This window comes from Nothoprocta perdicaria, unplaced genomic scaffold, assembly GCF_003342845.1.
Source record: "Nothoprocta perdicaria isolate Ctin4 unplaced genomic scaffold, notPer1 scaffold_334, whole genome shotgun sequence".
In the NCBI taxonomy this organism is placed as follows: Eukaryota; Metazoa; Chordata; class Aves; order Tinamiformes; family Tinamidae; genus Nothoprocta; species Nothoprocta perdicaria.
This window is the reverse complement of record NW_020455571.1, coordinates 542716-555831: the sequence shown is the minus strand read 5'-3', so window position 1 is coordinate 555831 and position 13116 is coordinate 542716. Positions and strand designations below refer to the sequence as shown.

General features: G+C 56.1%; 2 protein-coding genes across 2 annotated transcripts in view; both read left to right on the top strand.

The window, feature by feature from the left end:
• The first annotated feature begins 218 nt into the window (after positions 1 to 218).
• Positions 219 to 7217, top strand: SLC7A4 (solute carrier family 7 member 4). Its single transcript, XM_026043671.1, has 5 exons — positions 219 to 273; positions 1952 to 3015; positions 3159 to 3835; positions 4453 to 4561; positions 6187 to 7217. The coding sequence occupies exons 2-5, from the start codon at positions 2034 to 2036 to the stop codon at positions 6378 to 6380; spliced, it is 1962 nt and encodes a 653-aa protein (XP_025899456.1). The 5' UTR covers positions 219 to 273; positions 1952 to 2033; the 3' UTR covers positions 6381 to 7217.
• Positions 7218 to 12927: 5710 nt separating this feature from the next.
• The window catches only part of P2RX6 (purinergic receptor P2X 6), an 8646-nt gene continuing 8457 nt past the window's right edge, over positions 12928 to 13116 (top strand). The window contains exon 1 of the mRNA XM_026043666.1: positions 12928 to 13094. Within this exon, the coding sequence (XP_025899451.1) occupies positions 12928 to 13094 (167 nt within the window). The remainder of the gene's footprint in view (positions 13095 to 13116) is intronic.

Sequence of the window (13116 nt, the reverse complement as noted above, 5' to 3'; positions counted from 1 at the left end):
CAGCTTCACCCGCTGCGCTGCCCTCCCCTCCGGCCGGCCGCGCTGCCGCCGCGCCCCGCGTGTCTCCAGGAGCCGCCGACACGCGGGGACTGGGCGCTCGGCGGCTGCGCGGCCCTGCGGGAAGCGGGCGGCGCGGGGCCGGCCGGCTCCTCCCGGCGCCGGGAGGCTCCGCGCGCGGCCGGGCCGGGCCCGGCGCAGCCGCCGCCTCCTTCCGGAGCCGGGACCGGGCGACTTAGGGCCGGCGGCGCCCGCCTCGGCGCTGCTGCAGCGCAGGTGACCGCGGCCGGCAGCGGCACCGGGAGCGGCACCGGGAGCGGCACCGGGAGCGGCACCGGGATCCCCCTCCCCGCGGCCAGGCGCGACCCCCTCCCCTGGGCCGAGCCGTCGGGGGCGCCCCCGGGCGCTCCGCGCTCTGCGGCCGGGGGGAGCCGCCCAAAGCAGCCCGAGCCCATCGGGGTCTGAACTTGCCCCATCTCCCAGCAAAGGAGCAAACGGGGGCGGGGGCGGATGACGAAACGGGAGCCGAAGCCCCGTGCCGGGAGCGGGGGCACCCGCAGCCCGTCCGGGGACCCCTGGCCCCAGGGCCCTGCGGAGCTCGGGCCCTGCCGCGGTGCCCGCCTTGGATAAACATCCGCGCAGACAAAGGGCACCTGCTGCTTGGTGCCGGCCCCGCGGCCGCTCCTGCTCCGGGGATGCCTCCCGTCCCGGGGGAGCCCGAGCGGTGCCAGCGGCGCGGCCGGGCGCGAGGGGGAACGCGCAGGGGAGCCCAGCCTGGCAGGGGCAGGAGGGGCTCGGCGCGGGGCTCCTGCAGGCRGGGCCGTCGCCTCCGCTTTTCTGCTGAAACTCTTGGGTGATTTGGTGAATTGGGGTTAAGTGCACAAATATTTCCACTGACAAGCTTGTTTATTTATTGTGGCAAAACGCGCAGGGTTGGTGCACACAGYGCTGTGAGCGAGGCTGGGGGTGGCCTGGCTCCCCTGCAGCATCACGGGGTAAAGGCAGCCAGTGGAGTGTCTGTAGCCACTGGGTGCTGGGATCCCTGGGGTGGCTGGGGTCTTTCCGTGATCTTGGGGCGCCGGAGCTCAGCCGGATGCCTGGGAGGGCTGGGCAGCCGGAGCCCCCTGCCATGCAGCCCCTCACTGTGGCTCTGGGCCCTCTACGTGCAGCCTTGGTCGGGGGCTGCGGGCACATGGAGATGTGCCCCAGTGTGGGATAGGGATGCAGAGGAAGAGGAGGGTAGCGGGGATGGGAGAGCCTGTCCGAGCAACCTTGGAGCATCACTGGAGCAGCCACGAGTTAGAGCCCTGCACTCGAGGAGCAGCATCCGCCCCGCACRGAGGCGGCCGCCAGCCCTTTCACTTGGTGCCCGGCTGGTACCCGAGCGCTTCCTACGTTTCCTGTTCTGGCAAAAGACGCCCACGTTATCCCTGGAGTGGCTCTGGCATTCCCTGTGCCTGGCCTCTCCGCGCTGTCTGCTGCACCCCTCTGTGCCTGGGCTTTTCCTCGCAGAAGCAGCGAGATGCTGGGTGGGGGAGAGCTCTTGTAGGTCACCTGGGATGGCCTAGGGAAGGATGGGCACAGTCCAAGCTCCACGCCTAATTGCTGAGGACAGAGGGACATGGACACCTGGGAGGTTTCAGCCTGGGTAAATGGGCTGTGGTAAGGGTTTTTTTGGCCCAGTCCCCATCACTTCTGACCCAGCACTTTGAGGCCGTCTTCCCCTTGGGTTTCACTGTGCTCTCCAGGATGCCCGGCTATTTTCCGAAAGCAGCTGAGGGGTGGGAGGAGGACAGTGGAGGACAGGGCAGCCTAGACGAGTCAGGGGTGCGTTCAGGTGACTCAGCCTGGCWCAGTCCATCTCAGAGTGTTCTTGAGCCAAGCGTTGCTCTGAGCCGGCGTTCGGGTTCTCCTTGCAAATAGTCTGCCTCACACCTTCCTCCTWCCCCACCAGATCTCTGCGCGGGGACATCCTGAGGACTTTGTTGCTGCACTCGCCCTTGTGCTGCTGGCCGGCGGGGCCCTGCGCCTCAAAGATGGCGAGATGGCTGCCTCGCTCTGCAGACCTGACCCGCTTCTGCCAGAAGCTCAACCGAGTGAAGACCTTGGAGGACGACATGATGGAGACRTCCTTCAACAGATGCCTCTCCACCATCGACTTGACACTGCTGGGCATCGGTGGCATGGTGGGCTCCGGGCTGTATGTCCTCACAGGCACTGTAGCCAAGGAGATTGCTGGCCCCGCTGTCATTGTCTCCTTCATCATCGCTGGCTTTGCCTCGCTCCTGGCTGCTCTCTGCTACGCTGAGTTTGGGGCCCGGGTACCCAAGACGGGCTCTGCCTACATGTTCACCTACGTGTCTGTAGGTGAGATCTGGGCCTTCCTCATTGGCTGGAACGTGCTGCTGGAGTACATGATCGGAGGAGCTGCGGTGGCCAGGGCGTGGAGCGGTTACCTGGACTCCATCTTTAACCACAAAATAAAGAACTTCACCGAGACCCACGTTGGCACGTGGCAGGTGCCCTTCCTGGCACACTACCCGGACTTCCTGGCRGCTGGCATCTTACTGGTGGCTACCGCGTTCATCTCCTTTGGGGCCAAGGTTTCCTCATGGCTCAACCATGTCTTCTCAGCCATCAGCATGGGTGTCATCCTCTTCATTCTCATCATGGGCTTCATCCTTGCACAGCCCAAGAACTGGAGTGCTCCAGAAGGGGGTTTTGCTCCGTTCGGGCTGTCAGGCATCATGGCCGGAACAGCCACCTGCTTCTACGCCTTTGTAGGTTTTGACGTTATAGCAGCATCGAGCGAAGAAGCCAGGAACCCGCAGCGGGCCGTTCCTAGAGCGATAGCCTTCTCCTTGGGGCTGGCCACTGGCGCCTACATCCTTGTGTCTATGGTGCTGACGTTGATGGTGCCCTGGTATACGCTGGACCCCGACTCTGCCCTGGCGGACGCGTTTTACCGGAGGGGTTACTCCTGGGCAGGGTTTCTGGTGGCTGCCGGCTCCATCTGTGGTGAGTATAGGGGATAGCAATGGGTGTCTGGGAGTGGGAGCTGCTCCTTCTCCGTGGATTTGCAGGCATGAGCAGGGGATCCCGGGGCATTTGGGCCATGCATCACATCTGACGTGGGGACCTGCTCTCTGCCTCTTCCCCAGCGATGAACACGGTCCTGCTGAGCAACCTCTTCTCCCTGCCGCGCATCGTCTACGCCATGGCGGAGGACGGGCTGTTCTTCCAGGTGTTCTCACGGGTGCACCCCCGCACGCAGGTGCCCGTCATTGGCATTGTGGTGTTTGGGGTGCTCATGGCCCTGCTGGCCCTCATCTTCGACCTGGAGGCCCTGGTGCAGTTCCTGTCCATTGGCACGCTGCTGGCCTACACCTTTGTGGCYGCCAGCATCATCGTGCTGCGCTTCCAGCAGCAGAAGGTGGATGTTCCTGCTCAGCCGGCCGGCAGGCAGCCCAGTCCTGAGCCCGGTGAGGGCCCAAACGCCGGCGAGCTGAAAGAGTATGAGTCCTTCTCTGACAAGCTCCAGCTGGTGGACAGAGACAAGAGCAAAGAGCAGCGGGAGCCCGGGCAGCTGAAGGCTGCTTTCGAGCCCTACCTGGAGTTCCTCAGCGACTTCTACCCGGGCGAGGTGGTCACCGTCGCTGTGGTTACCATGATGGTGTCTGCCATCTGCCTGTGCTCCATCTTGGTGTTTGGCAACACCCACCTCCACTTGCCAACCTGGAGCTACTCCCTGCTGCTGGTCCTCTTCAGCCTGGGCTTCCTGCTCAGCCTGCTCCTCATCTGGGCCCATGAACAGCAGCGCAGCACACAGACCTTCCAGGTATGCATTGGTGATGGAGGCTGTCCTGCAGGAAGGCAGGACTTGCCTCTCTGCCAGGGTCAGTGGGGTGGAGCAGTTTTGATGGATCCATGGGTGGCCTCAGCCACCACGGAGTAAAATCCCTGCAGTAACTGAAGAAGGGACAAGGAGGAGAGTGTTGGAGAGCAGTGAGCGTGGGGAAGTGTGGGTGAGTAGGTCACAGCAGTGTTCAGCTGGATGCCAGGGACAGAGGCTACAGAGAATGAGGAATAGTTAGAGTTGATCAAGGAGGAGCAGTGACTCTGAAAGGGACTCAGTGTTGCAGGTAAAGCTACTGGTGTATGTGGGGGTGCCATGCTGTGTCTAAAAGGACAGACGTGATCCTGGGCCGTGTCACCAGGAAGAAGGTGCTGGAGAAGACCTGAAGAGGTTTGGTCCTCATTACAGAGACCCCAGATATTTCTGGAGCCCCTGAGTTCCCCATGACCATCCTGTTGACTAGACTCTTGTCTTGTTCTTCCTTTTGGCTGCCTTGGACAGTTTTCAGAAAGCCCAGGTGACTGGGATTCAGATCTCTTTGTCCTTAGAATTTACTGCTGCGTGTCAATGTCTTATCACTTGATGTGTTTTTCTTGCAGATACCCCTGGTGCCCCTGTCCCCAGCCCTGAGCATTGTCCTGAATATTTATCTCATGTTGAAGCTCAACTACATGACATGGCTCCGGTTCGCTATCTGGCTGATCATAGGTGAGTACTTCTACAGGGGAATCCTGTAGAACTCCTGGAATCAGTGGCTCTTTCAAGGAGGAGAGAGTGAAATGTCCAGTGCTGAGCTTGTGTGGGGAGCTCTGGATAATGTGGTCAGAGCAAACTGAGAGCAGGAGAAGACAGTTAGCAGGGATCTCCTTCCTCTGAGCTTCCTCTGAGCTCGCGAGCCATGTCCGATGGCTTCAACAGCATTTTCCACCACCATTTGTAGAACTTATATAGTGCATTGTAGGCACTGTCTGCCTTTGGTTTCTATTCAGAGGTAAAAGCCAAGGTTGTTTTGGGGTCTTCCTATTACTCCTTGGTTCCCTTGGCTTGTTGCACCTTTGTTCCTGTTCCAGTTTGGGTCCTCCTTCACAAGAGCACTGGAACAGAGCTGCAGCTTATTGCAGAGGCAATTGACCTGTGCTTATTAAGTCAACTGGAGCTCCCTGTCTCCATGCCAGGTGTTTCTTCTGAGGTACCTGGGGACTGGATGTGCTCTCTTTGCTGTAAGCCACTGGAAGATTTTCCTTACTCAGTGAGTTGGTTTTAAGCTTTCCTCATCACATCCAGCCCCTACCAGCCAGCAGAAATGCCCAGTATTACCTCTTAGAAGTGTGGCATGGTTCTGTACCATCATTCTTGGGTTCCAGTCCTCAAGACCGTTTGGTTCTTCCCATAGAGCTGCTGCTTCCTCTCCTGCACTGGCAGTACTAATTCTTGTTCAGCCCATGAGCATGTTCCCAGATTTCATGCCCAAACAGATCTCTGAGGTGCTCCCATTGGAGTCTCCCCCTGTCCCTTCTCTCTTAGGAAAGCTATAGTCCTCTTCCCTCTGGGTATGTCCTTCCCCAGTTTATTCATCCTCATCCTCTCCACTTCAGTTTCCCTTGGACCTTTGGACCAGATTGCTGGGATTCAGATAGAGGAAATCCCTCTTTCCTCTGCTCAAGGCAGAGCATTTCCTCGAGCAAGGCAAGGCTTGCTGTGCCACAGGGCACAGTGCACCCTCAGGGAGCACATTTCATTTGACCCCACGTCTTTGTTTTTTTTTCTTCAGCACTTGGGTCTAGTGMCTTGAGTGCAGCTGGGATGAGGCTCTCAAGCTTGGGTTTACCTGGAAGACTGATTTCTTCCTCTGTAAACCTAATTGCACATGACCATCTGCAGTCCTTATCTGAGCTGGTGAAGATCCTGGCTGTGATTCCATGTGCTGCTTCTCCTGCTGGTTGAGAAAGAGAGAAGCTTTTTCCCCTGCCTTAAGCACATCCAGCTCTTCAGTGAGGAGGACCTGAAGCTGCTTCAGGACCTTGCTGAAGATCTGGTTCCCCTGAAAGGGACGGCAGGAGGCAGTGGCTGTGATTCAGTTGTAACCCACCAAGAGGGCAGATGCCTCAAGAGGGCTCCTGTGGGCAGGTGGAGCATGAGCTGCTGTGAACAGAGAGCATGGAAAGGCAATAGAGAGGGGCTGGGGTAGGAATGGGGCAGTGACCAGGCCYCTTGGGCTCTGTGGCTGCTGCTCTCTCAGGATCTGGACTTCTGGCTGCCTCCCAGAGCACGTGCCGGGCGCCGCGGGCTCTCGGACCTCTCCCACAGCCGCGTCTCTGTGTCTCCCACTCCAGGCCTGCTCGTTTACTTCGGCTACGGCATCTGGCACAGCAAGGAGAACCTGCGGGAGCCCAAGGCGCAGCGCGTGAGCGCCCGCTACGTGGTCTTCCCCAGCGGCAGCCTGGAGGAGACGGTACAAGCGGTGCAGCCGAGCGCCCAGCCCGCCGCGGGGCTGCCCCACGCGCACGCTGACGAGTCCAAGAGATGACGTTGCCGAGGACGGGGCCTCGGTGCCGCCGCGGCGCTCGCAGCCCTGGCCCCCCTCACGCAGGCAAGGCCTAAACTCCCCGCTCACCCCAGCCTCGTCTGCAGCGAGAGCCTCCGTGGCCAGGCCTGCCCTCCGTGTGTGACCCTGTCCGGGGGAGACAGGGCTCGCGCATCCCCCCAGCTCCCGACCGAGCGTGGCAGYGTGGAGCCGGCTCCCTCTCGTCCCACCTTGAGCGCTCGGGAAGCAGCTTCCGTCCTGCGAGCCCTAGTGCCTGGCGTGGTGATAAGGACCCTCGTCCTCACCACATTCCCTGGAGCCCCCCGCCTGGGCACCCAATCTGCCCGTCCTGGCCACCGCGCGGGCTCTTTCTGCAGCCCTGCTGGGAGGCAGGGCCGGCTCGAGGCCCTTGGGCCCGACAAGGAGCCAAGGGCGCTTCCCTGCCTGCATCCCTGTGCTCCGCAGGGCCGTCGGGATGGCGCAGCCCTGGCACCCAGACCTGCTCCCGCCACGCAGGCCCCTGCCTTAGCCCTGCACAAGGTGGGGAYGCTCAGGACCCCGGACTTGTCACCTCCCGGGCTGCTCCACAGTGGGCACAGCTGGTTCTCAGCCCTTCTCCATCCACCTGGGCCTGGACCAGCACGGGCCAGGAACGCTCAGTCCTCCCTGCCCGCTCCTGCTGGGCCCCATACAGGCCAGGGCTCACAATGGGGTGGTTGTGGGGTGACCCCAGGGCCCCCTGCTCAGCAGCTCTGTTGAGGTGACCCCAGCAAAGACACTGCCGTTGGCCAGGTGACCACATGGCCAACCCCTGCTCGAATGCCTGAATGTCTTTAACACGGCTTGGAAGAGCTCGCTGGAGGAAACCGTCACGAGGTTGCCTCCCCGCTGGCTCTCATGGCACGGCCACCCCAGCCCCCCAGCCCTGGTGCATGGGCAGGGGCTGTGCGTCCCGCCAGGCACCGGGCCACACGGGGAGAGCCCTGCCCCACGGCCCGGCCCCGCTGCCCCCGCTCCCCGTCCCGCCTGCCCCTGCGCTGTCACTGCTGCCCAGCCCCGGCCCCACGGGGCCCTCCTGCCGCGTCCTGGTCCCGCTCGGCACCCCTGTACAGCGGCTCGCGAGACCAGGGCTCACTCGGCCGCCTTCATAAACGCTGGATCTGTAACGGCTCCCAGTACTCGGGTGTTTGTGCTGTCCCCATCCTGACTCCCCGCGGGAAGGGGAGACGCCTGGCGAAAGGGAGGCTGGTTTCACCYGCTGCCTTCCCGCATCCACGGCCTGCCTGGGCTCGGCAAGGCCAGAAGTGGCAGAGAAGCGTCTTGGCCCTGGGGCAGATTGGCTAAAGCTGGGAGTTAGGGGCAAGACCCATCACAGCATTTGGGGACCAATGTAAACGTGTGAATTAAAAAAGCAAATCACTTGCGTCAACAGATCTGCATGCCCATCCTGTTCAGTAGGGAGATTTCTGATAAAAAAGCCGTTCTGCATCAAACAATAAAAATATCCAACTGCTAGACAGGGGGGCAGGTAGATTTAACTTCTCTTATCAATTGTGTGCATTTAATCTCTGCTATAAATCTATTGCTGGCAGGAGCAGGGTAAGCAGAAAGAGCAGAGCACAGGGTTGTCCTGCTGGAAGAGACCAGGAAAATTAGTGTGGGAGCAGAACATGCTGAAGTTCAAAGTTTTTTCTTCCTTTTTGGAAAAAAAATGGAACCTCAAAAAATGACTTTCAGCTGTGACTTAAATTGGCAGTTCTGCAGCTCCTGCAACGGGACCTTCAGAATTGCCGGACGAGCCTCTTGATCAACAATATGTAATCTGTTGAAAAACCTTCATTTCTGTCAGTTCCAGAGAACCTGCTTAKGTATGAAAACCATGAGTGGTGGCTGTGGCTCAACCAACCGGGGGAAAGACTTGGGACTGATACGGATGCAGCTGGCAAGGAATTAAAGGATTTAACATAATTAATGCCAGCCTGGGAGCCCCTTTCAAACAAACATGATTATTACTTACTTTTTTTTTTTTTTTAAACAGAAGAGCAAAACCGATTGCTTGATTTGCACCAAGCAAAACCCCACTGCAATAACATGCCCCAYACAGAAATGAAGTGATATATGTATTAATTTCATTTTAACTTGTCTACGTAATAATGCTCAGAAAGGGATGTTACCCTTATAATAATGCTCAGAAAGGACGTTACCAAGGGAGCCCTCATCAAATTATGTTTCTAAAATTGCATCGGCAGGAAAAAAGATTCAAAACAGACACTGTCAGACGTGTTTATAGAGGATAGCATGGCAACACTGTAAATAATAGCACGTTATTACCTGGAGATCGTATAAAGCTGGGTCAARCAGAACGGCATCTGTGGCTATACAGGCGAGCGTAATAAAATTAGATCTGGTAGGAAAAAAAAACAGGTTCCTCCCCYCCTCCGTCTGCCCCCGCAGGATGCACATGATACAGGCAGATTTAAAACCAAACCACCCCCACGTATGACTGACAAAGCTCCATTGCTTCAAAAGCAGGGGGAGCGTGGTGTTGTACCAGGGTTAATGTTGCAAGGGTTTTTCATAGTAATCTTTCTCTGAGTTGAGTTTCTTTAAAAAAAAAAAAAAAAAATATATATATATATATATATATAAAAATATATATATATATATATATAAAATCATGTGTTTTGGAGAATTCATGGAAACGGTCTAAATCAGCCTACCTAGGATTCGTGGTGATAGCTCTAATTAAAATGCATTCGAGCAGAGTATGTAGGTCATAGTGGTATAATGACCGGCGACAGGGCTCTGCAAAACGACTTCTTGCAAAGGGATTTAGAGGTCGCGGGGCATAAACAGCTGAGCATGTGCTGCCTGAGAAGGTTAATGTGCTCCTTGGGTGCTAATCCCCCGCTTACRTATGGGAGCGGGCGTGGGAAGGGAGCCCGAGGATGGGTCCGTGCTTCACAGAAGCCTCTGCTGGAGTGGGGAGGCCCTGAGAGGCTGCTGGGGTGATCCAGGTTTGCCAAGGAGGCTGAGGAAGGCAGCGTTGTGCAGCAGGATAGGAGTTCCCATGAAGATGACTCTACACAAAGGAAAAACCTTAAATTCAGAGTGGAAAGAACAGCAGGTTTTTCACTGGGCAGAGGGAGAAACTGACACCTGGGAAGCTTTTAGCTGCGAGGTGGTAACTTCTCCAGCACGACACGATGGAGACAYGAGTGCATCGGCCCCTGCCCTCCTCCTAGCAGGACGTCTCGCACAGCCACAGGAATCACAAGGGAAGGGGTGTCCCGTYGGAGCGCCCCGGCCAGGACCAGGGATGGCTGGAAGCAGCTGCTCCCGTGGCCGTCTGCAAGGCCTCGGGACCTGGAACAAAGCAGATGGGATTCCCAATCCGACCGCTTCCCAGCCCTGCGCTTCCGAACCTTCCTYCTGCCCGGACCACCGCGCTGGAGGCAGCACAGAGAACGCGCAGGGCTCGTTTAAAGCTCGCTCCAAGTAATCCTCTCGTCATCCCGCATAATCCTCCCCTCCTCCTCCTCCTCCTCCTGCAAATGCCACCAGGGACTGGCAGTTGTGAGGACAGCCAGGCCTCTCTGGAGAGCAGTTTTTTTTTATCTGCCTCATTTGATGCCTGCACAGCGCCTTTCCCCATCGCCAAGGAGAAGGCACCGCAGGCAGATGGGCTGAGCCTAGATGTAGTAACAAGGCTGGAATTTGGATTCTGCAGGTGTTTTCACAGCCTGTGTCTCAGAAATCCCCAAAACGAGTTCATTTGGACCACAGCTCTTCTGTGTCTCCCCACCCGATGGAGATAGTTTCAAGGCGGCTTGTGCAAGTGTATGATCCCAGTGACAGCAGAGCATCTGAGAGCAGCCTTAGCAGCCCTCAAATACATAGCTGCAAGTGAAGAAACATTCACCATGTGCGTAAGAGAGAAACTACAGCCTTCCAGGACTGCAGACGCTTCCCTGCACTGACAACAGACCTGCCTGGAAAGCCCCACCACTGATGCGTTGGTATTTCCTAGGTCTGCAGGAGCAAGCCATGGTGAGCAGAGCCTGCTTTGGGGCAGGCATCGCTGGCTCCTCATGGTSCCTTCGCCTTCGCACCTGTATTCCMTCATCRCACTGGACGCACTTGCAGCAAACACCAGGCCCCATGATGCAAAGGAGAGGAAAGTGATCAAGAAAAATGCTCTTCTGCACTTGGAAAAATAAAGCCAGGAGTAGGAGTCATCTTGCAGGGTGGTAAGAGGCTTCCTGCTTCAGCCCTACCTCAGGATGATGCTTGCTGGGGGCTCCTGGAGCTAAACCCTTTGGAATCACTACAAGTTTTTTATGAGGAATTAGCCAATGAGCTTCCCCAGAGCATTAATACTGATTTTCCGAAAATAACTAGACTGGTGGCTGCATAAATTGCTCAGTTCCAGGGGACAGGAGGCAAACAAGGCTGCCCAGCATTCMAACAGGGGAAGAGGAGGAGGAAGGAAGTTCAGGCTCTCACCCAGAAACTAAAGAGCCAAAATGAGAGCTGCTCAAAAAGGAGAAAACACCAACACTGATAAATATGTGGATGTGTGGTAAACCCTTTGCTTTTGCCTGGCCAGAATGTCATGCACTATCTTCCATGAAGCATCTGCCTGGCAATTTTGTAAAGAAACTCAAAAGGAACAGTATTCAAATAACATTCACCTAGAGCAAAACCTGGCTTAGTGCCACAAATAGCTCTGCAAACAGGGATTCATCAATAAACCTGCCTGTGAGTTCCTCAAGCAGTAGTCCTCAACCCAAAACTAAACAAAGCTGAGCTTGGAAGAAAGAGAAACCGTGATACAACCTGGTGGCACCRCTGGGTAAATGGGAATAGTGACTATTTCCATGCAACTGAAAACCCCACTGCAGTTTTTCCTGTCCCGTAACTGATCCTTTTAACCTACCCCCTTAGTTTTTATGTTCACTTGCTTTAGGTTAACTAAGAGTGAGCGGATGGCAGGACACCCTCCGTCCAGCTGCTTTGGGGACCCAGGAAACTGCATGAGAAACCTGAAGGTGTTTTTCCAGTCCCTCCTTCTCCATGCATTAATCCTTAATAAGGTTCTGTGCCAGATGCCAAAGGGCCCTGCAACCCAAAACCTCCTGCCGTCCACGTCAGCAGCCGTCCCAGCCGCTCCCGTGCCCGCCGTGCCCTCGCAGGCAGCTCTCCCGAGCGGAGCTCAGCTCCGTCTGCTTTTCCAGAGGTCTCTTTGTCTCACCAAACGTGCAAGATGATTGCAATAACATTCAACATATCTGTCCCAGTTCTGCCACCCTGTAACACCCCGGTGGCTCACGTGATAATTACGCTCCCCAAATGGTTCAACGTGTTCCCTTCTGGCTCTCACACGCACACAAAAGCTGTGTCCAACTCTAGTGAATAATGAATTGATGTGATAATGCCAATGTAAGTGGATCATCTCCWGCTACACCAGCTGGTAAATAGGAAAGGACTTGGTGTGCATTGATTCTTTACCTACCTTTTTATATGATTTTAACTTGGAACTCTTTTTTTGAGGGGGATTATAAGAAGGGCTAGTGGTAAAGGAAGTAAGAGAAACAATAAATGATTAAATACTTTAAAATAGAAGTATTTATACTGTTTGAAATCCAAACGTTTTGTAGGTTCTGTGTTTAACACATGATGTTTTTCACCCAGAGATTGAAAGGGAGTCAGGATGGTTTTGAAAATCCTGGGAATGATCAATATTTACAGAATGAAATGCGGCTTACACATAAGAAACTTTTCAGAATGAACATAGGGATTTAAGTTCAAAGCACAGAAATGATTTATTAGATATGCAAACGTAAGATAATTTGCACAATTATAGATCAGATTCTGATGAAACATGATTGAATGGAGCTATTTTCAGACAARGTTAAACATTATTTGCTAAGAACTGAGGCTTAGTGAATTCCCAACATGGGGATCTTCCCCAACCTGCCTGGATGCGCCCGGGTGCCCCGTGCTCTGGGTGTCCCTGCTGGAGCAGAGGGTTGGACTGGATGAGCTCTAGAGGTCGGTACATGGCTGCATGGTCATCAAATTGGTTTCCTGAGAGCTGAAGGGATRTAACTGTAGTATTTTCTCGAAGCATAGCAGGAAAGGCCTCGGCTCCTTCAGCTCCTAGTGTGTTGTCAGATAAATCATCAGCTGGGAAAGGGAAAAAAAAAGTCTGGTCATCAAATCATACAATCATTTAGCCAAATTTAAAAAATAGAGCTTGATTTTTGAATTCACAGCCTGTCTTTAAGATGTAGCCCTCATTTGAGATCTGCTACAAGAATACGGGACATGAGACAAAACTTCCTTGTCCATCTGTCCAGCTTCTCGCTGCAGACACAGCCTAAAGCCAGCAAAGCTATTGCAGGTTTCTACTGCAGGTACTAATGCGCTCGTAGCGAGAGAGGGGCCGGTCGTGGCCGGGACCAGCGGCCGCCCCCGGGGCGGGGAGGCTCGAGGGGAGGCCGGGGCGGAGGCTCCTCCCGCCGAGTGCGGTGCGGGGCCGGTATCGATGTCGGGACCGGGGTCGGTGTCGATGTCGGTGCCGGGGGGCGCCRTGCGGGCGGTGGCCCGCGAGCTGCTGCACTACAAGACGGCCAAGCTGGCTCTCACGCGGAACCGGCGCGTGGGGCTGCTGCAGCGCGCGCTGCAGCTCGCCGTGCTGGGCTACGCGCTGGGGTAGGGGCGGCGCGCGGCCCCC